We start from the raw sequence: 20,339 nt of genomic DNA, 5'->3' as shown, positions 1-20,339 counted from the left end.
GAGTTGTTGTCGGAGAGTGGCTGTTGGTTTGTACGCTGTTATGAGTCCTAGTGGTCGCAGTAGTCTGGCTGTCAGTTCAGAAATATTTTTGATGTATGGTAGTGTGGCTAGTCCTTTGGGTTGCGGCATGTCCTCATTCCGTTGTCTTTCCCTTAGGCATCTGTTGATGAAATGGCGGGGGTATCCGTTTTTGGCAAATATGTTGTATAGGTGTTGTTCTTCCTCTTTTTGCAGTTCTGGTGTACTGCAGTGTGTTGTGGCCCTTTTGAACAGTGTCTTGATGCAGCTTCTTTTGTGCGCTCTGGGGTGGTTGCTTTCGTAGTTTAGGACTTGGTCTGTGTGTGTGGCTTTCCTGTGTACCTTTGTGGTGAATTCTCCGTTCGGTGTTCTCTGTACCATCACGTCTAGGAATGGGAGTTGGTTGTCCTTTTCTTCCTCTCTAGTGAATCGGATTCCTGTGAGTGTGGCGTTGATGATCCGGTGTGTGTTCTCTGTTTCTGTGTTTTTAATGATTACAAAGGTATCATTTACATATCTGACCCAGAGTTTGGGTTGAATTTGCGGTAAGACTGTTTGTTCTAACCTTTGCATTACCGCTTCTGCCATGAGTCCGTGGGTGTGCTGTTGATTTGTTCGTATATTTGGTGCTGAATGTGAAGTGTGTTGTGAGGCACAGGTCCGGTAGTTTGAGTATGCAGTCTTTGTTGATAGGTTCCCGGTCTTGTTGTCTGTTGTGTATGTCCAGCAGGTTGGCTATTGTTTCTCTGGCTAGGGTTTTGTCGACAGAGGTGAACAGTGCTGTTACATCGAATGAGACCATAGTTTCTTCCTTGTCGATGTGTATATTTCTGATGATGTCCAAGAATTCCTGTGTTGACTGTATAGAGTGTCTGGATCCGCTGATCAGGTGTTTCAGTTTCTGCTGTACTTCTTCAGCCAGTTTGTGTAATGGTGTCCCTGGTAGTGATACTATGGGTCTGAGTGGGATGTCTGGTTTGTGCACTTTCGGTAATCCATAGAATCTGGGGGTGTTGCTGCGTTTAAGTTTCATTCTCTGTAGGTCAAACCTGGTTATCTGTCCGGTTTTTTGTAGGTTCCTCAGTGTGTTGTTTATCCTATTGTTGAGCTGTGGGGTGGGGTCAAACGCCCTCTTTTGGTAGGTGTTGGTATCTGCAAGTAGTTGTTGCGCTTTTTGGATGTACTCTGCTTTGCCAGGATGACCGTCATTCTGCCTTTGTCGTTCTTATCGTTTCTTAGTGCTTTTAGTGCTTCCCTCTCCTTGGTGTTGAGGTTATATGTTTGTCTTTTCCTTGTTATCAGGGGTACGATACTTTGTCTCATTGTTTGTTGTGTCTCTTCTGTCAGTCCATTGTTTCTGAGTGCGCATTCTAGTGCTGCTAGGAAGTCTGCTGTCTTGGCGTCCCTGTGGTTGTAGTTGAGTCCCTTGGCCAGTATTGTTCTTTCAGTGCCTATGAGAGAGGTTTCTAACCCACGAGTGTGTTGTGGTGTCCTCTGTTGTGTGTTAGTTTGGCCACTTTTTCTTTTAGTGCTGTTTTTTACGGTGTGTGGTCCTGTTCTGTACTATGGTGATGGCCTGTTCTCTGGTCCGGGTCCATTCCCGATTGGTGGTTTTTGAAATTAACGATTTTTGGCGCGCAATTTCTTCTCTGTATTTGTGTAGTCTGTTGTGTGCGTCTGTAATCATTACCTGGATCATCCTGAATCCATTCTGTCTGGCTGTGTCCCTGGCTTGTGGGTTGTTGACTGGTGGTCTGTATCTGACACATGGTGGAAGGATTCGATTCTTTCGGCATTCATGTAGGAACCGGAGTTGTTCGTATGTGGTGCTCAGGCGGTAGGCACAGGATTCCCATTTCCTGCCTTATCTTAGCGTCTCTCGCCCGTAGGTGTTCAAAGTTTGGGAGAAGATTTGTAGCTCGGGTGCTCATTGTGGTTCTGTTCACCGAGCTGGGAATTTGTGTTGCAGATGTTTCGTCCCCTGTCTAAGTGACATCCTCAGTGCTGGACTCATAGCAGAAGCGGTAATGCAAAGGTTAGAACAAACAGTTTTACCGCAAATTCAACCCAAACTCTGGGTCAAATATGTAGATGATACCTTTGTAATCATTAAAAATACAGAAACAGAGAACACACACCGGATCATCAAAGCCACACTCACAGGAATCCAATTCACTAGAGAGGAAGAAAAGGACAACCAACTCCCATTCCTAGACGTGATGGTACAGAGAACACCGAACGGAGAATTCACCACAAAGGTACACAGGAAAGCCACACACACAGACCAAGTCCTAAACTACGAAAGCAACCACCCCAGCACGCACAAAAGAAGTTGCATCAAGACACTGTTCAAAAGAGCCACAACACACTGCAGTACACCAGAACTGCAAAAAGAGGAAGAACAACACCTATACAACGTATTTGCCAAAAACGAATATCCCCGCCATTTCATCAACAGATGCCTAAGGGAAAGACAACGGAATGAGGACATGCCGCAACCCAAAGGACTAGCCACACTACCATACATCAAAAATATTTCTGAACTGACAGCCAGACTACTGCGACCACTAGGACTCATAACAGCGTACAAACCAATAGCCACTCTCAGACAACAACTCACCAGGACGAAGGACCCGATACCAGCATGAGCAAAACCAACGTAGTGTACAAAATCCCATGCAAGGACTGCACAAAACACTACATGGGACAAACAGGAAGACAGCTAACGATCCGCATCCATGAACACCAACTAGCCACGAAATGACACGACCAGCTATCCTTAATAGCCACACACTCAGATGACAAGCAACATGAGTTCGACTGGGACAACACTACTATTATAGGACAAGCCAAACAGAGAACAGCCAGGGAATTCCTAGAGGCATGGCACTCATCCACAGATTCAATCAATAAGCACATCCGACCTGGACCCAATATACCGGCCACTGCAGCGGACAGCTGGAACTGACAACCAGAAGCGGCAGATACAACTCACTATAAATACTGGAGGAAACATCACAGAAGGCTCCCAAGCACTGAGGATGTCACCTAGACAGGGGACAAAACATCTGCAACACAAATTCCCAGCTCGGTGAACAGAACCACAACATTTTTGAAGGATATTTCAATACATTAAAAATATTTACATTTGTAAAAGAATTGGCTTTAAATTCAAACATGGTTTCTGGTTCTCAATGTATCATGGATGGCTTTTACAGTGAGTTTACTTTCACATGCAACAAAACCCCATCATTTCTACTCCATGTTAACGACACTAAAGTGACACATGAACCATAATAGGGACTACAATAAAATTCTCTACGCACCTCACATTGAGGACATCACCTCTTTTAGGTGCTCACTTTTTGCTCAAGTTCCACGTCCTTGCATTTTTAAGGTTGGTTCGTAACTGCCCATAATCTGAATTTGAGCGAATTCTTGCACAACACTTGTATATCACAACAGTAATGGGAACAATTCTTTAAAAAGTGGGGAAAATTTATACAAACTTACATCTATTCATTTTAGGTGAATATATAAAGAAGAGTAAATCGGAGAACAGGGAGAGTGAAGTTCTGTAACATAATGGAGTTTTAAGTAACCACAGCCAGTCACTCTTTCCAATCAACACTTACTGAACTGTACAGGACAGTATAAAGCACAGGAGCTAGTAATCAGATTTTAACTCCCAATCATCAGCCTGTTTTGGTCAAAAAACATGTTGAGGCTTCAATTTATCTTCTTGTTTATTAGAGCAGCTTTCAGCTGCATTTTGGTGCTGCAGGATTAGGTTTTTCCAACTAGAGATAACAATATAAGTTGGGCTATCTCTGGAGTTTAAAAAATATTTCAGCACTGCAACACTAACTCCAGTGTAGATATATTTTAATCAACTTATCCAGCAATGTTAAGACATATCTCTGGAGAAGGTAGGGTTTGAACAAGGTCTCCCAATATATACCATTATATGTCTGTGGTAGAGTATACTATATTAAAGAACTTTACATGATCAGGTAAAAATAACATCCAATCTGGTTCTATTTTCTGTCTTCCTACTTAACAGCTAAGTGTATACAACATCAACTCCCTTTGCTCTCCTTATAAGGTATACTACTCAGAACATAGAAATATATGAAGGAGGAGCAGGAGTAGGCAATTCAGCCTATTTCGGGTCCCACTCCGCCATTTAATATGATCATGGCTGATCTTATCCTGGTCTCACCTCCACTTTGTCATATACTCTGCATGTCCTTTTATCCTGGTTCTCATCAGAAACATATCTATTTCTTTCTTGAATCTGTTAACTGATTCTGCCTCCACTGCAATCTGCAGCAGTAAATTCCACAGATTCACTGCTGTCAGAGAGAAATAGTTTCTCCTCATCCCAGTTTTGAACCTACCTCCTCTCACTCAATAATCATGACCTCTTCTTCGAGACTGTCCCACAGAGGAAACAGAGTTATAGAGAGTTCAAAGTCTGCCTTATCAATCCCTTTTAGAATTTTATATACCTCAATCAGATCCCCCCCTCATTCTTCTCAACCATTCCTCGTATGACAGCCTTTTCATCCTTGGAATCAATCTGATGAACCTCCTCTGAAATGTCTCCAGTGCCACCACATCCTTCCTCAAGCAAGGAGACCAAAACTGTACATAATACTCCAGATGTTATCTCACTAATACCTTATATAATTTTAACAACATTTCTTTACTTTTATAATCCAGTCTTTATCTAATAAATTATGTTTGTGTTTGGTAACATATGCTGCACTGGCATATCCACTTTTGGCAATTCATGCACAAAATGGGAGACACAATAGCTCAGTGGTTAGCACCACTGCCTCACAGCGCTAGGGACCCAAATTCGATTCCCACCTCAGGTGACTGACTGTGTGGCATCTGCACATTCTCCCTGGGTGGGTTTCTCTTTGGAGGGTCAGTGTGGACTTGTTGGACCAAATGGCCTGTTTCCATACTGTAGGGAATCTAATCCAAACTAAAAAATACCCAGATTCCTCTGCACTGATGGACTTTGAATCTGCTTTCCATTGAAATAATAATTTGCCCTTTAATTATTCCAGCCAAAATGGACAATCTCGCATTTATCTATATTAAACTCCATCTGCCAGATTCTGGCTCATATTCCCCTGACTATCAATATCCATCTGTAAACTCTATCTCCCCATGACGTCCTGCTTTCCCAATTATTTTAGTATCACCTGTGAACTTAGATATGTTACACACTGTCCCTGCTTGCAGATCATTAGCACAGACTGTAAATAGTTGAGGTCCAAGAACTGAACCCTGCACCATCCCACTAGTTACAGTTCACCATCCAGAGAAAGACCCATTTATCCTAACCCTCTGCTTTCAGTTAGTCAGTCAGCCAATTGTCTATACAAGCCAATGCTCTATGCTTAACCCTACACAATCCAACCTTCTTGATCAGTCTTTTACACAGCACATTGTCAAATATTTTCTGGAAGTCTAGGTGTACCACATCCACTGGAACCCCATTATTACATCCTCAAAAGAACTCCCAACAAATTTGTTAAGCATGACTTGTCCTTCATTAAACTGACACTGATACCAAATCTAAAGTAGTCAGTTCTCTGGTTGGCTCCATGACATGGTGCTCTAAGAAACAATCCCTCATGCACTCTGGCCTTTCTTCAAGCTACTCTTGCTAAATTGATTAATCCAGTCAACATGCATGTTCAAATTGCCCATAATTACTGCTGTGCCCTTCTCACATGCCCTCATTATTTCCTGGTTTATACAATGCCCTACTTTGGAAGTGTTGTTCAGAGGCCTGTAAATTACTCCTACAAAAGGGGTTTCTTCCCTTGCTTTTTATTTACACTTGGACTGATTCAACATTTTGGTTTCTAGTCCAAACATTATTTCTTAAGACAGCTTTGACGTCATCCTTAAGCAATAAATCAACTCCACCTCTGCTCCTTCATATCTATCTTTTTGGAATACTGAATACCCTTGAACATTTAACTAATTAACATCATTAACTTAATTAACAATGACTGTAATTAACAAATGACATTGGTTAATTCATTCTTTTTCACTGCATTATCAAGAAATATTCCCACAATATTAGAATTTGCTTATTTTTTCCTCAGTAGAATGGAAGCAACAGCATAATGTTTTGTCAAAAACATGGATAATGATGATGGCCAAACAAAAAGAAAATTAAAGATATGCAGAAGGGGGTAAAGGTTTATAAAATTAATTACCACACTCTGAAATGTGAGAAATGCGAGAAATGCTGATGAAGTGTCTAAATTCTCAGCCACTTAGAATTGGTTGCTCTTCTTCAGTTAAGTGTTAAAAGTTACTTGATATAATTTCTGAAAGCACCACAGTGTCAAATATGTTCAAGTATCAAAACATCTGAATAAAGACAGATTTAAGTTTTTACAAGAAGCAGCACAGCCAGGCAAATTGGATTATTACATTGACGTAAAAACTACAGCAACAGTCTACAAACAGATACAATATCTTTAGGTGCTAAAATCTAACTAGTGACTCTTAGAGGGAGCTCAACGCACAAATAAGACAATCTTATAAAATTATACTAATGGAAACCTAATTTCTAAAGCAACAATTAGCATTCATTTAAAGCTTTATCAGCGCCTGAAGTCTAGAAATAGCATGAAGCAGCTATTTGCCTGTCAACTTACCATCTTTCTTTTTCTCTCTGCAATCTGCTCCTCAGATTCCATCTCTACTTCATTGCTAACTGGAGGTTTTTCTTCTATTTCCTCAATTATATCTGGCTCCTGCAAGACGGAAATGACTGCTTTACATGATCTGCACTACTCTGTCTACAGATGATGGAAAGCTATATTCTCACTAGATCAGCTGCTACAGGGGTGTACAGCTGGCTATCAAGTCAAAATTACTTCCTATATCAAGATTTGCCATGTTTTTACCTGGTTGTTAGACAGAGACACCCTGAGAGGAGACAATTTTCTCTGTTTATTATCCAAAGCTTTTGTTTTGGTGGCTGTTCCTTCAGTATCAGAAGAGGCATTTTGATTTTGAGCATCCTTATCTTTCAAGTTGTCCTTTTCTTTCTTTCCTTTTCTCCTTCTCGTTTCGTAGCCAGTGCTGATGTTTTCGGTTGGCTCTAAGTTTTGTTTGAGCACTGGACAGTCTGGATTCCCCTTTAGACACGCACAATCCACTTTGTATTTGCTGTGTGGAGGAAGAAAGTACTTCAAATTGTTTTATGTGAAAGCAGATTTTCATTCACAAGCATGAAATTTATCAACTTTCGACTATGCAATCAAAATGATCACTTCAGTAGTGCAAGAAGAGTACTCAACTTCTGATCACTCAATTATTTACATCACATTTTGCTTGAATAAATTTTTCTCTGGCCTGCTTTGTTTCGACGTCCCTGTCTTGTCACGTTTGTTTCTGTATCCTTTTTTCTGAATCCACCCCTCCCTCCCTCTTGTCCTTCCAACTTTGTTCAATTCCTTTTTAGGAATCCTTGCTTTTCTGTCCATGTTCCTGACCCTTGCTTATTGCTTGGATACCACCTTCTGACCCTACTCCTGTCTTGTTTCTTTGTCTTGTGTATTTCTTGTCACCCTTCTCAACACATTCATACCTATCACCTGTTTTCTTCTACTCCATTGTCGACCTTTATTCTTTATTCATTCCGTCTACCTTAACTTTTAATGAGTTTCTGGTACCCTTCCTTACCTTATTTTAAGCCTCACTTTTTTTTTGCATGTGATTTTAGATCTTAAAAGGGAATAGTAACATCAATATTCACAGCAGCAAACAAACGTAGAATTAGTGGCTATTCAGAATAGTAACAGATGCTATAGCACTGTGATCATGGACGGAAGAAATAAAAATAATCTTAGTTGCAGGCATGTTAGGGATGCATTTAATGCAATCTGTCCAATGAAAGGGTATGTGCTCTTTCTTTCATATATCTCCCCAACAACTGTATAATTGGAAACACTTGAGGTAGTCAGGTAGTGATGGTAGAGCATTGACCAGGTCAGGGTGGTCACTTATAATAGTAACCTATGAATTATACTACTGCCAGAAATGTCTTGTTATAGCTTTTTTTAACCTGCTGATTAAATCCTTGTTAGGATTAGAAAACTGTCAAATTGAACCTGATTGGAGTATTTTATTTCTTCAAGCTTATGATAAAACCTACCTAATTGTCCACAGTCAACATGCTGTCACAAACATACTTACCAGTTCCCATAATCAAAATCAAATCCAATCGTAATTTCAGCTCCCTTTGGAATGCTTCTCACAGAGCAAATATGAAGGTGAATCATACCATCTTTGATAACATGTCGAACCTATAATTTCAAAAATGTGCAAAACAAAATTAATTGGTCTCAGTTTTGAGAAAAAAACAAACAAAAAAAAGGCCTTGATATTGACCATATTAAAAGTATAATTTCTAGCAGTCATTTGCGCAGTTAAGTGCAGGAACAAGGAACCTGCTATCCAGGAGTTTCTAGTCTTTTTGAAACTGCGATATACCAATATCTTACCAAACACCAAGCAGAGAAATAGATGAAAAAGTGTGATTTTGATCTACTTATGAGACAGAAATGCAGTAAATTAATCAGAAACAGATGAGCTTTCCTCACTTCAAGACAAGTCAATTTTCACGATTTTTTGTTTAAAAGTCTTAATTATTATCAATAACCATTTTGGCATGGAAAATTAAATGTTATAACTGTGGAACTTTAATTTCTTTGGAATTTAATTATTGCTGAAGATTTGATGAAGTAAATATTTTTAAAAGCTATTCCAAGTAACTATTCCAACAGACACCTCTTGAATCAGATTCTACAGTCTCATCAACAATTTTTCAAACTTATTGGCTAAGAAAATTCAGAGTTGCTGGTCCTTTACAAGTAGGCACTGAACTCCTGCAAAGGTTGCTGTGCCAAAGTGACTTCTAATTATAGCTTGTTCCAATGCAAAGTCCGTGAACAAATATACTTCTAATGAAATACCGACACCTTTTGCTCATAGCTGACTGCAAACTCCAGCGATAGTTAAACCCAAATGTTTTAATCAAGAAATAATTCACCTCTGAATTTGGTATACAAGACCGTCTGATGAATCGTGCTTCATTTCCAAATGTTCTTGCATCCACACACATTTCTAGTCCACGAAAGTTTGAATAAAATAACACAAAGGGATAAGGCCTAGAAGGAAAACAGTAAAAAACTAAGACAGATAATGCTGGGTCACCAGATTTTGCTCGACATGTTACTTTCAACAGCTTTGCAAGTTCCCTCAGTACATTATGTTCATGGAAAAATTGTTAATTGTCCCTTTCCATAAATAACAAAAAACTATTTTCTCAGTCATTTTCTCATTTTGGCATGTAATACCTTTGTTGGTTTCAGAAACCCATCTGTCAACCAACATGAAGTCTTACATTTATGACTTGACATAACTTTGCACAAGTTAACCTGATGACTTGGCTAGATTGTGTTCTAATAGAGTCATAGAGATGTGCGGATTGGAAACAGACCCTTCGGTGCAACCAGTCCATCCCGACCAGATAACCCAACTCAATCTAGTCCCACCTGCCAGCACCTGGCCCATATCCCCCCAAACCCTTCCTATTCATGTACCCATCCAAATGCCTCTTAAATGTTGCAATTGTACCAGCCTCCATCACTTCCTCTGGCAGCTCATTCCGTACAGGTACCACCCTCTGGGTGAAAAAGTTGCCCCATAGGTCTCTTTTATATATTTCCCCTCTCACCCTAAACCTATGCCCTCTAGTTCTGGACTCCCCGACCCCAGGGAAAAGACTTTGCCTATTACCCTATCCATGCCCCTCATGATTTTATAAACCTCTAAGGTCACCCCTCAGCCTCCAACGCTCCAGGGAAAACAGCCCCAGCCTGTTCAGCCTCTCCCTGTAGCTCAGATCCTCCAACCCTGCCAACATCCTTTGTAAATCTTTTCTGAACCCTTTCAAGTTTCACAACATCCTTCCGATAGGAAGGAGATCAGAATCGCATGCAATATTCCAACAGTGGCCTAACCAATGTCCTGTACAGCTGCAATATGACCTCCCAACTCCTGTACTCAATACTCTGACCAATAAAAGAAAGCATACCAAACTCCTTCTTCACTATCCTATTTACCTGCGACTCCACTTTCAAGGAGCTATGAACCTGCACTCCAAGGTCTCCTTGTACAGCAACACTCTCATGGACCTTACCATTAAGTGTATAAGTCCTGCTAAGGTTTGCTTTTCCAAAATGCAGCACCTCTCATTTATTTGAATTAAACTCCATCTGCCATTTCTCTGCCCATTGGCCCATCTGGTCAATAGTGCAGCATATTGCACAATATCTTAGGTTTGAATCCTGATCTATGGGAAATGATGAAGGTGACATTATAGTTAGCGTCTGTGCCTTTGTATGAGTTGAATGTTTTGGGGGAGCAGAGGGAGGAATAAAACAGCAATGGTTCAATTCTTAATCACTGGTCAGTGATTCTTGCTAGAAACATATACATGAGTAAAGATTGAGATGGCAGCATTCAAACTGCAGGTGGTCATTAAAATTGCATTCTACTGCTTTAATATTTTGTATAATGACCATTTATCATCAAGTTAAAAGTGAGACATTCAAGTCCTAGAGGTGATGGACAGGAAAAAAAAAGGAGTAAATCCTCCCAGCATTAAAGAAGTGATTCACCAATTTACAGAAACCTGGATTACTCATTCTTGAAAGAATTTAATTGACAGTAATTCCTGGAGAAATAGTTCCTAAAGAGTACAGCAGTTCAAGAAGACAGCTCACCATCATCATTTTCAAGGAAATTAAGGAATGGCAATAAATGCTGTCCATACCCCATGTACAAATCAAAATGAGATGCAAACTTGATTGCCCAACATCCATTCTTTTTTTTAGATTAGATTAGATTACTTACAGTGTGGAAACAGGCCCTTCGGCCCAACAAGTCCACACCGCCCCGCCGAAGCGCAACCCACCCATACCCCTACATCTACCCCTTACCTAACACTACGGGCAATTTAGCATGGCCAATTCACCTGACCTGCACATCTTTGGACTGTGGGAGGAAACCGGAGCACCCGGAAGAAACCCACGCAGACACTGGGAGAATGCGCAAACTCCACACAGTCAGTCGCCTGAGGTGGGAATTGAACCCGGGTCTCTGGCGCTGTGAGGCAGCAGTGCTAACCACTGTGCCGCCCACTAAGATGAGTGATTCTCAGATGATTCTCAGATGAGTCAGACTTTCTCCAATTGAATGTCAGAAGTGCATATCTCAAACTCTATTTCCCAGCTAACATGTTCAATTTCCAGACTGAACTAGTTCACTATTTAAGTTTACTATTTGACCCTGAGCATGATTTTGTGACTCCATCTAAAGACCATATACGTTTTTTTTCTGTAACGCTAGGAATTTCAGGCCTTACCATCGCAGACCTGTTGCTGAATTATTAATCTCATTGTAAACATTTCCAATAGTTGACCATTAATTTTTGACTCACAATAAACCTCACCACATTAAAAATTCTGCTGTTAATGACTGAATTTGCACCAAATTCCTCTCACCCAGCACTGTGGTGCTTAACTGAGCCATGCGGATTGCTGGAGCGCAGAAATACCTCGATTTCAAAATTCTTATCTTTCAACTCACAACATAGCCTCTATCCTCCATATCGCAGTAATGTTCTCCAAACGTACAAAGCTCAGAGTTCTGTTTGTCTCTAACCATGGCTTCTTGTTCACAGCCTCTCCCATTTCATTTGGGGCACAATAGGTGGCTGTACATGTCTGTCCTTCAGATTCTAGCATTTTCTTCCTAAAACTATCCATCTCTCTTTTTTCTCAGGCATATAATATTTCCTTCTTTGGCTCAAAATAGGTCTTAGCAAATATCTGAAGGTGCTTTGCAGAATATAGTATTAATAATGCTATCTAAATAGACGTTGTTGTTGATGTCCCGAAAGTAACTTGTACACTTGACCATGCAACAGAAAGGGTACCATTAATCAAATTGTCAAACTATTAGCTATACTTGAAACAATTCTCTGACTGTTACAGAAATACTTTCATCTCAACCAGCTATCATTTTTTTAAACTTAGGTGACATAAACCAAATATTGCATTTAATGGCATTCACCTTTCCTTTAACTCATCTTTATTGATTAGGATTTTACATCTCAATGCGGCGTGTTACAAACAGCATGAGCTGATAAAGTCACATCAGGGAAATGGAACCCAAGTGTACGTCTTTAACCAATCAGCTTGAAGTATTGAAGACTCATTCACAGAACACTTAATGGAGACATTATTGATGGGCATACTGCCCCAGAACTTCCAGAATTAACAATTTCAAACTCAAATGTTTTAAATTTTTCCAACTATACATTAAAATTCTGTTGTGTGAAGATGAGCTAATCTTTAATGGCTTGTGTTTTGCTAGACTAAATTTTGTATCAGGATGTCTGCTGTAGTTAACAGACCATTGCTTCAGATGGTGATACTCATGAGTCAGCGAATACTGCTAATTAAATTGCACAGGTTATGAAAAGGATTAGGCTCAATAAACTAGTTGGCTGCCAATCTTTTTATGCTTCATTATATTCTTTAATGAGGACAAGTCAAAAGGATTACTCCACAAACAGATTACAAAGCCATCTATGTACAAACTTCTACTAAAATGGTGACCAAGGGCTGTAGCCACAAGACTTGATAAGAATTAAAACCAAAGGAAGGTAGTTAATTCTTGTTTCCAAAAGAAATTTTTAAAAGTTAAATTTTAAGAATGTTATGGTCACAAAAATAATAGTGAACTTAATTTCTTAAACTTGCCTTTTGAAGAAATGCCCATTGGCTTCAAACTGTTCCCGTAGCATAAACTTTCCTCGATATTCAATTATAAAGGTATCAGGAAGCAAATCTTTGGCAGCTTTCAATATTCTTTTATTTTTCTGCACTTGACTCTGAAAGAAAAATTTCTTAATGATGGACATAGTGCCAATTATCATAACAGAAACAGGCAAATATCTATTCTGTGATATAAGAACTCTGCCTCCTTCTTACTCCACCCCTCCCCCCTACACCAGCTTAATTTCCTGCTCCCTGCTATCATCTTCAACCATTCCAGTGTAATGAGTTTATATTCACACCACGCTGTACAAAGCAGGGTAATGTATGTCCAATTGCTGGACAGCTATTCATTGCAACTTAAAAAGCTTTGTTTACATATCACACAGAGGTAGAAAAATCAATAACAAAATAATTTACAAAGGGGTAATTAACTGAAGAAGCAATCAAACTTCACAAACAATACCAAAACACAAATGCCACTACAGTGTGAAAAAGTGCAACATTCTCTTTAAACTTTACAAATCTTCCTTCTATTAAGGCTACACTTCTTTTTTAAAATGTGTTGTACGGATTGCCATGTTGAGAAAATAATTAAAAATTGGCAATTTATAATTATGAGTACCTTTCACAACCTCAGCCCACTCCAAAGATATTTCCACCTGCACCACCACCTCAAACTTTAGGCCTTCAGCCTGGTTTCTGAGTGCCCCATCCCTCCAATCTCACTGTTTGCTTTAAAAAACCCAACCCCAAACTTTTAAGCCAGTTTCCTCAACATTAGGGACTGCTGCTAGCCCCAGCAGCACTCCTCGTGGTGGTGGTGTGACTACTAAGTTATTGACCAATCTGACTGGCTAGCACCTCTCTAAAGTGGGACTATCCTCCCGAAAAAGGAGAAGTCTTGCTTTAAAACAATTAAAGCCGTGCCCAGTAATTAAATTGCTGCAGGACACAGAAATACAGAATCATACACTATAGGAGAGGCTCTTCAGCTCATCAAGTCAGTGTCCCCAAAAATTAAATTATTACCTATACTAGTCCCATACCCTTGAACGTTATGAGACTTCAAATGCTCATCTGAATACTTTTAAAGGTTATGTGGTTTCCTGCCTCAACTACGACCCCAGGCAGTGCATTCCATAACTCTATCACCCTCCAGATGAAAAAGCTTTTCCTCAAATCCCCACCAAATATCTCATCTTTCACTTTAAAACTATACCCCTCATTACTGACCCTTCAACTAACAACAAAAACTGCTTTCTGTTCCACTGGTAGCCACTGAAATTGTGGACAGGTTTTCCTCAACCTATTTGACTTTTCAGCCTAATAGACGGCAGAACTGCAGTGCATATGGGGCACAAAGAGTTAAGCAAATTTTCTGACGTAAGTACTACTTGGGAGATTATTAGGGATGATCGAGAGAAATGGAATTACAAGGCTAACAGACTAGATTAAAAATTAGCTAGACAAAATCAAGAGCAATCTTTCAAAGCACTTGAAAGCAATGACTGCCTAACAGTTTAATTCTGGAGACTTACATTCACTATGTATAGCAAAGATTTTAACAGGGGATCAGAAGGAGCATCTACTTCTCCAGTTCCACATTCACTACATATTTTCAAAACTTAATTTGTTGGTTTGAGGACTGTGTATTAAGATGCAAGCAAATACATTTTTCAGTTCAGTCTGCAGCAATTTTGCAATGTAGACGTCAAACAGGTGTCAACATCCCTTGCTGACATTTGTTGTTAAAGGAGCTGCACTCCAATTATTTTGCCATTATCAAAATGACAAAAATGGAAAATTCCTGGCTTGAAACCAGAGTAACTGATGCCACTTAGCACTCAGAAAACAAACTTTGCAGGATCAGATTGTACAGCCATATTATAATTGTTTCACATTGATGGCAAGTATTTATGGGTAAGCACAGCAGAAAGATTTTGATCGAATTGCGGCATAAACATAGTAATTAAGTAACATAATGGAAGTGAATTTGTATTGCAAATTGCACTGGCAGGTTTTATGATTAGAGATTCAGGAGTTAGAAAAGGTGTGAATAATGGAAAAGGAAGGCTACCTGGGAGTAGCGTGTCATAATATTCGGGAGGCAAAGGAAGAGAAACAAAAACACAGAATGACATGGAAATAAAAAGGGAAAACAAATGCTGTTTGCAATGAAAATAAGTTCAGGATGAGTTGTTCTTTGAACAAAATTACTGACTGTTGAACTGTGAAGGTTATTTCTTACCTCAATTGGAGGCTTAAAGGCTGTAAGGTTGGTGTTTAGGTCTGATCTACTGACCACTTCCATTTTCTCATGTCCATCAGTTATCTCTACTGCTAGTCGATGTGCTTCAAGAATATTTTGGATATCCTCACTATACTGATTCCCATCTGCTTCCTCATAGCGATCCATCCAGGTTTTGATTTTGTTTTCCCACACAAAACTGGCATTATCAACAACATCGGTTTCTGATACTGAACATTGCTGAACAAGAAAGCAACAACACAAATCAATGCATGTACATCCCTTGAATTTGTTTCTCTCCCTCATCTTGCATTCGCACATGCACAACATACATTTAGGACAATAAATACAATAACATTTTCTATTTACACCAACCCACAATACTAAAATATTAAGCCTGAGAACTGCATGCATGCAAAAGTTTGCAGCAAGGCGGCACAGTGGCTAGCACTGCTGCCTCACAGCGCCAGGGACCCAGTTTCAATTCCAGCCTCGGGCGTCTGTCTGTGTGGGGTTGGAACATTCTTCCTGCTTCTCCACGAGTTTCCTCTGGGTGCTCCGGTTTCCTCCCATAGTCCAAAGATGGGGTCAGGTGAATTGACCATACTAAATTGCCCATAGTGTTAGATGCACTAGTCAAAGGGATATGGGTCTGGGTGGGTTACTCTTTGGAGGGTCAGTGTGGATTTGTTGGGCTGAAGGGCCTGTTTCCGCACTGTAGGGAATCTGATCTAACCTAATTTTACTTCCACATGTAGGGCATTATTAAAGTTAACCAATTAGTAACTAATTTAGGACAAAGATTAAATGAAATAAGTAAGAATTACAATAAATTTATAAATAACACCTGTTCATTTTCAAGAACTGAAAATATGACCGTTTCTCACACTTATATGTTTACTGACCTCTTCTAATGAAAGGAATTGTAAATAGCAATGTAAGATCCTTTTTCAAATATATTATCTGAAATTCAATTCAGTGACTTTCCTTTTGAGCATTACTTTTTGCCAAAGCCAAAAATCAGATAGGAGCAGAAATCATGTTACCTGCTCATGATATTTGCTTCATTGATGAAAACCCAGTTAAGTAATGCCTCCACATCGTAAAAGCACACAAACATGACTTTTAAGGAAATGATCGCTTATTTTCCTGAAGATTCCACCCAAACATGTGACAGCTATAACTCAACTGCTTAACCACAGCACTCATCAACACACAGGAGTGGGACCAGAATTAGTATGATGTCGCTATTTATTTATCCATGATCTTTATCTTCCATCTCCTCCTCCACAGTAAACATTGATCCAAAATGCTCATTTAGTATCTCCCCCATCTCCTGCAATTCCACATGTAGGCTGACTTGCTGATCTTTGAGGAGCCGTACTCTCTCCCTAGTTGCCCTTTTTTCCCTTAATGTATTTGAAGAAAACCTTTGGATTCCCCTTAACCCTATTTGCCAAAGCTATGTGAGGTTCCCTTTTGGCCCTCCTGATCTCCCTCGTAAGTGTACTTCTATTGCCTTTATATAATTCCCTCGATCTCTGCTGTCTATACCTGACATATACTTCTTTTTGTTGACCAAAGCCTTAATTTCTGTAGTCATCCATTCTGTACACCTACTAGCCTTGCCCTTCACTCTAACAGGAAGATACTGCCTCTGGACTCGTGTAATCTCATTTTTGAATGTTTCCCAGTTTCCAGCCATCCCTTAACCTGCGAACATCCGCCCCCCCAATCAAGTTTTGAAAGCTTTTGTCTAATACCATTAAAATTAAAAATCTCACAACACCAGGTTATAGTCCAGCAGGCTTTTTTTTGAAAGTACTAGCTTTTGGCGCACTGTTCCTTCATCAGGAGCAGCACTCCGAAAGCTAGTACTTACAAATAAACCTGTTTGATTATAACCTGGTGTTGTGTGACTTTAAACTTTGTCCATCCCAGTCCAACACCAACACCTCCACATCGTTGCTATCCTCAAAATTGGCCTTCCTCTAATTTAGAACTTTAAATTTTTAGATCCTTTTCCACTACTATTTTAAAACTAATATGGTCACTGGCCCTGAAGTGGTCCCTACTAACAACTCAGTCACTTGCCCTGCCTTATTTCCCAAGAGTAGGTTTGCACCTTCTCTTGTAGGTACATCCACACACTAAATCATACACTAATTCTGGTCCCACTCCTGTGTGTTGATGAGTGCTGTGGTTAAGCAGTTGAGTTAGAGCTGTCATGTCCAGTTTGGATCAGGTGAGGTGCTGGAAGACTGGAGGTTGGCCAATGTTGTACCACTATTTAAGAAAGATGGTAAGGAAAAGCCAGGGAACATAGACCAGTGAGCCTGACATCGGTGGTGGTAATTCTAAGGGACAGAATTTACATGTATTTGGAAAGGCAGTGACTGATTAGGGATATTCAACATGACGGGGGTAGTTGTGTCTCACTGAGATGATTGAGTATTTTGAAAAACTAACGAAGAGGATTGATGAGGGCATAGCGGTGGACTTCATCAATATGGACTTCAGTAAGACGTTCAACAAGGTTCCTCATGTTAGACTAGTTAACAAGACTAGATCACGTGCAATAAAGAGATAACTAGCCATTTGGATACAGAATGAGCCCAAAGGTAGAAGACAGAGGGTGGTGGTGGAGGGTTTCTTTTCAGACTGGAGGTCTGTGGCCAACGGTGAGCCACAAGGGCTGGTGCTGGTCCACTGCTTTTTGTCCTTTATATAAATGATTTGGTTGTGAACATAGGAGGTATCGTTAATAAGTTTGCAAATGACACCAAATTAGAGATGTATGCACAGTGAAGAGAGTTACTTCAGTGTACAATGGGATCTTGATCAGATGGGCCAATTAGCCAAAGAGTGGCAGGTGGAGTTTAGATAAATGCAAGGTGCTGCATTTTGGAAAGGCAAATCAGGGCAATTCTGGTCTCCCTCCTGAAGGAACAATTTTGTGAATCTTGAAAGATTTCAGTAAAGCTTTACAAGAATGTTGCCAGGTTTGGAGGGTCTGAGCTCGAGGGAGAGGCTGAATAGGCTGTGGCTATTTTCCCTGAAACATTGTAGGCCAAGGGTTGATCTTACAGAAGTTTATAAGATCATGAGAGGATAGAATAATCATAGGATAAATAGATACGGTATTTTCCCCAGGGTGGGAGTGTCCAAAACGAGAGGGCATATGTTCAAGGTGCGAGGAGATTGAAAAGGGACCTAAGGGTGAACTTTTTTACGCAGAGGGTGTGTGTATGGCTTGAGCTGCCAGAGGAAGTGGTGTTGGCTGGTACAATTACAACATTTAAAAGGTATCTGGATGGGTGTATGAATAACAAGGTTTGAGGGGGACATGGCCAAATGCCAGCAAATGCCACTAGATTTATAATAGGGTATCTGGTCAGCGTAGACGAATTGGACCAGAAGGTCTCCTTCCATGCTGTCTATCTCTATGACTCTATTTTAATTGTGTATACATATGGAGGTGCACAGTATTTTTATAATATTCAACATATAAGATCAATGTAATAGCATAAATTCTTCTTACCTTTACTCTTGAAGATTTTCTGGATCCTTCTCGGAAAGGCTGAAAGATATGAAATTTATCTATTTACTTAATAGAAGCCATATATTAGAACATGCAAGAATGTCTCTCCTCTCGGCTTTATGCTTTATCTTTGCTCAGTGCTCTTCCCCAACCAAATTAAGATTTCCATATCACAATTTTGTAAAGCAATAACATGAATACCATTTGTACAGGGTTTCTCATGAAGTTCTGATCTGCTTAATTCTTTTATTTTAGCAGAATTCTCATTGGTGACCAGGTTTAGAAACACTAGTAGACCACGTCGAAGACTGACTATTTAATATTTCTGCAACAGCAATGCATTTGAGACCTCAATTTGAAAGGTAACCCAAAATGCCACAACACAAATCAAGTAGGTGAAATTCTTAGAAATCTCCAAGATCATGAAAGCAAGCAACTGTGTAAAATCCAAACTCTCTTCATGTGTCTGCTTTTTCATCTACCACTTCTATATCCTATTTTCATTGTCCTCATTCCAGTTACACATTTTGTCTTTAAACATTAAATTTTTATTTTCTATTTGCCCTTCTCTCTTTCTTGACCTTCATCCCTCAAGAGTACCTATAATGAAAAGTATACTTTCTCACTAGACAGAAATAATAACTTGTTCAATTACATTTCCTGCTTTTACATGCATTTTGCTGAACATAGTCCTAACATTATCAAGCCAAATGATTAATTATACAAACAAAATAGAACATACTCTTAAAGAGGCTATTATCATCAAATTGTGCAAATTGAGTTCCTCAAATCTCAAGGACAGAAAGCACACTGGCCACAGCAATATTGCCAGACTCAGCAAAAACCACAAACCATACATGACAATTTCAGATGTCCCTAACATTTTCTCCGAGATAACACACAACAGCATCCAGCAGATTAAACTTTTGATTGGTTTTGCATGGAACGTAAGCCTGGATTGAGTTCAACAATGCAACCTTGCTAACCAGAAGGATGAGTCGTACAACTGGCCCCAATCACTTGCACAGAGAAAGAACAGCTTTCCCCATTTCTGTATGACAGAATTCAAATCTTCACAACTAAATGTTCATTTAAGCCCTTGCTGGGGGCAAGAGAAGAGAGGAAAAAATCAAATAAATATCCTATCCCTGAAAAAATTTACAACCTAGATAGTCAGATGTGCAACAGTCTACAACTCTGTTAAAATACACCTGCAGTTTTAACACATGGAATCACCAGAGAAGCACCATTTAACAGCAATAAAGAAACAATAATGTGTTAAGCCAACGTAAAATGAAACCTAGGCTGGGAAACTTGAACATTAAGAATCAGGAAGATCATAGTTATTTATGCTAGGTAACTTTACACTAATTTATAAAGCCTCCACTTACAAACAGGCTTGAAAAATTTATTAAAAGACAAACCTTGAATTCCTGAGGACCTCTGTATTCAACAGAATAACACAAAAACAACTGCAGTATTTGCCATAGATTTTGGAAACAATTAGAGAGTTGCACCCCAAACTGATGATCAAAGGAGTGCTAAATTCAGGCAGTCAGCACAGAAAAGTAGGTCAATTACTAAAGCTGTTTGGATTTACTTTCTAGCCACAGATTTATTTACAATAACAACTTGG

The 20,339-nt window shown here is 39.6% G+C and overlaps 1 protein-coding gene across 6 annotated transcripts in view; it reads right to left on the bottom strand.

Annotated features, from left to right (window-relative positions):
* The window catches only part of kmt2e (lysine (K)-specific methyltransferase 2E), a 125,760-nt gene that overhangs the window by 46,587 nt on the left and 58,834 nt on the right, over window positions 1–20,339 (bottom strand). For 5 of the 6 annotated variants that reach the window (XM_072562702.1, XM_072562703.1, XM_072562706.1 and 2 more), the window contains exons 8-14: window positions 18,704–18,742; window positions 15,163–15,402; window positions 12,897–13,027; window positions 9,116–9,233; window positions 8,260–8,369; window positions 6,966–7,230; window positions 6,714–6,812 (exon numbers count right to left, since the gene is read on the bottom strand). In XM_072562702.1, the coding sequence (XP_072418803.1) occupies window positions 6,714–6,812; window positions 6,966–7,230; window positions 8,260–8,369; window positions 9,116–9,233; window positions 12,897–13,027; window positions 15,163–15,402; window positions 18,704–18,742 (1,002 nt within the window). The remainder of the gene's footprint in view (window positions 1–6,713; window positions 6,813–6,965; window positions 7,231–8,259; window positions 8,370–9,115; window positions 9,234–12,896; window positions 13,028–15,162; window positions 15,403–18,703; window positions 18,743–20,339) is intronic. The other variant, XM_072562705.1, reaches the window with a different exon arrangement.

Source organism: Chiloscyllium punctatum, chromosome 44 (genome assembly GCF_047496795.1).
Source record: "Chiloscyllium punctatum isolate Juve2018m chromosome 44, sChiPun1.3, whole genome shotgun sequence".
Taxonomy (NCBI): domain Eukaryota; kingdom Metazoa; phylum Chordata; class Chondrichthyes; order Orectolobiformes; family Hemiscylliidae; genus Chiloscyllium; species Chiloscyllium punctatum.
The sequence above is the reverse complement of the archived record's forward strand: the minus strand, read 5'-3'. Positions and strand labels throughout refer to the sequence as shown.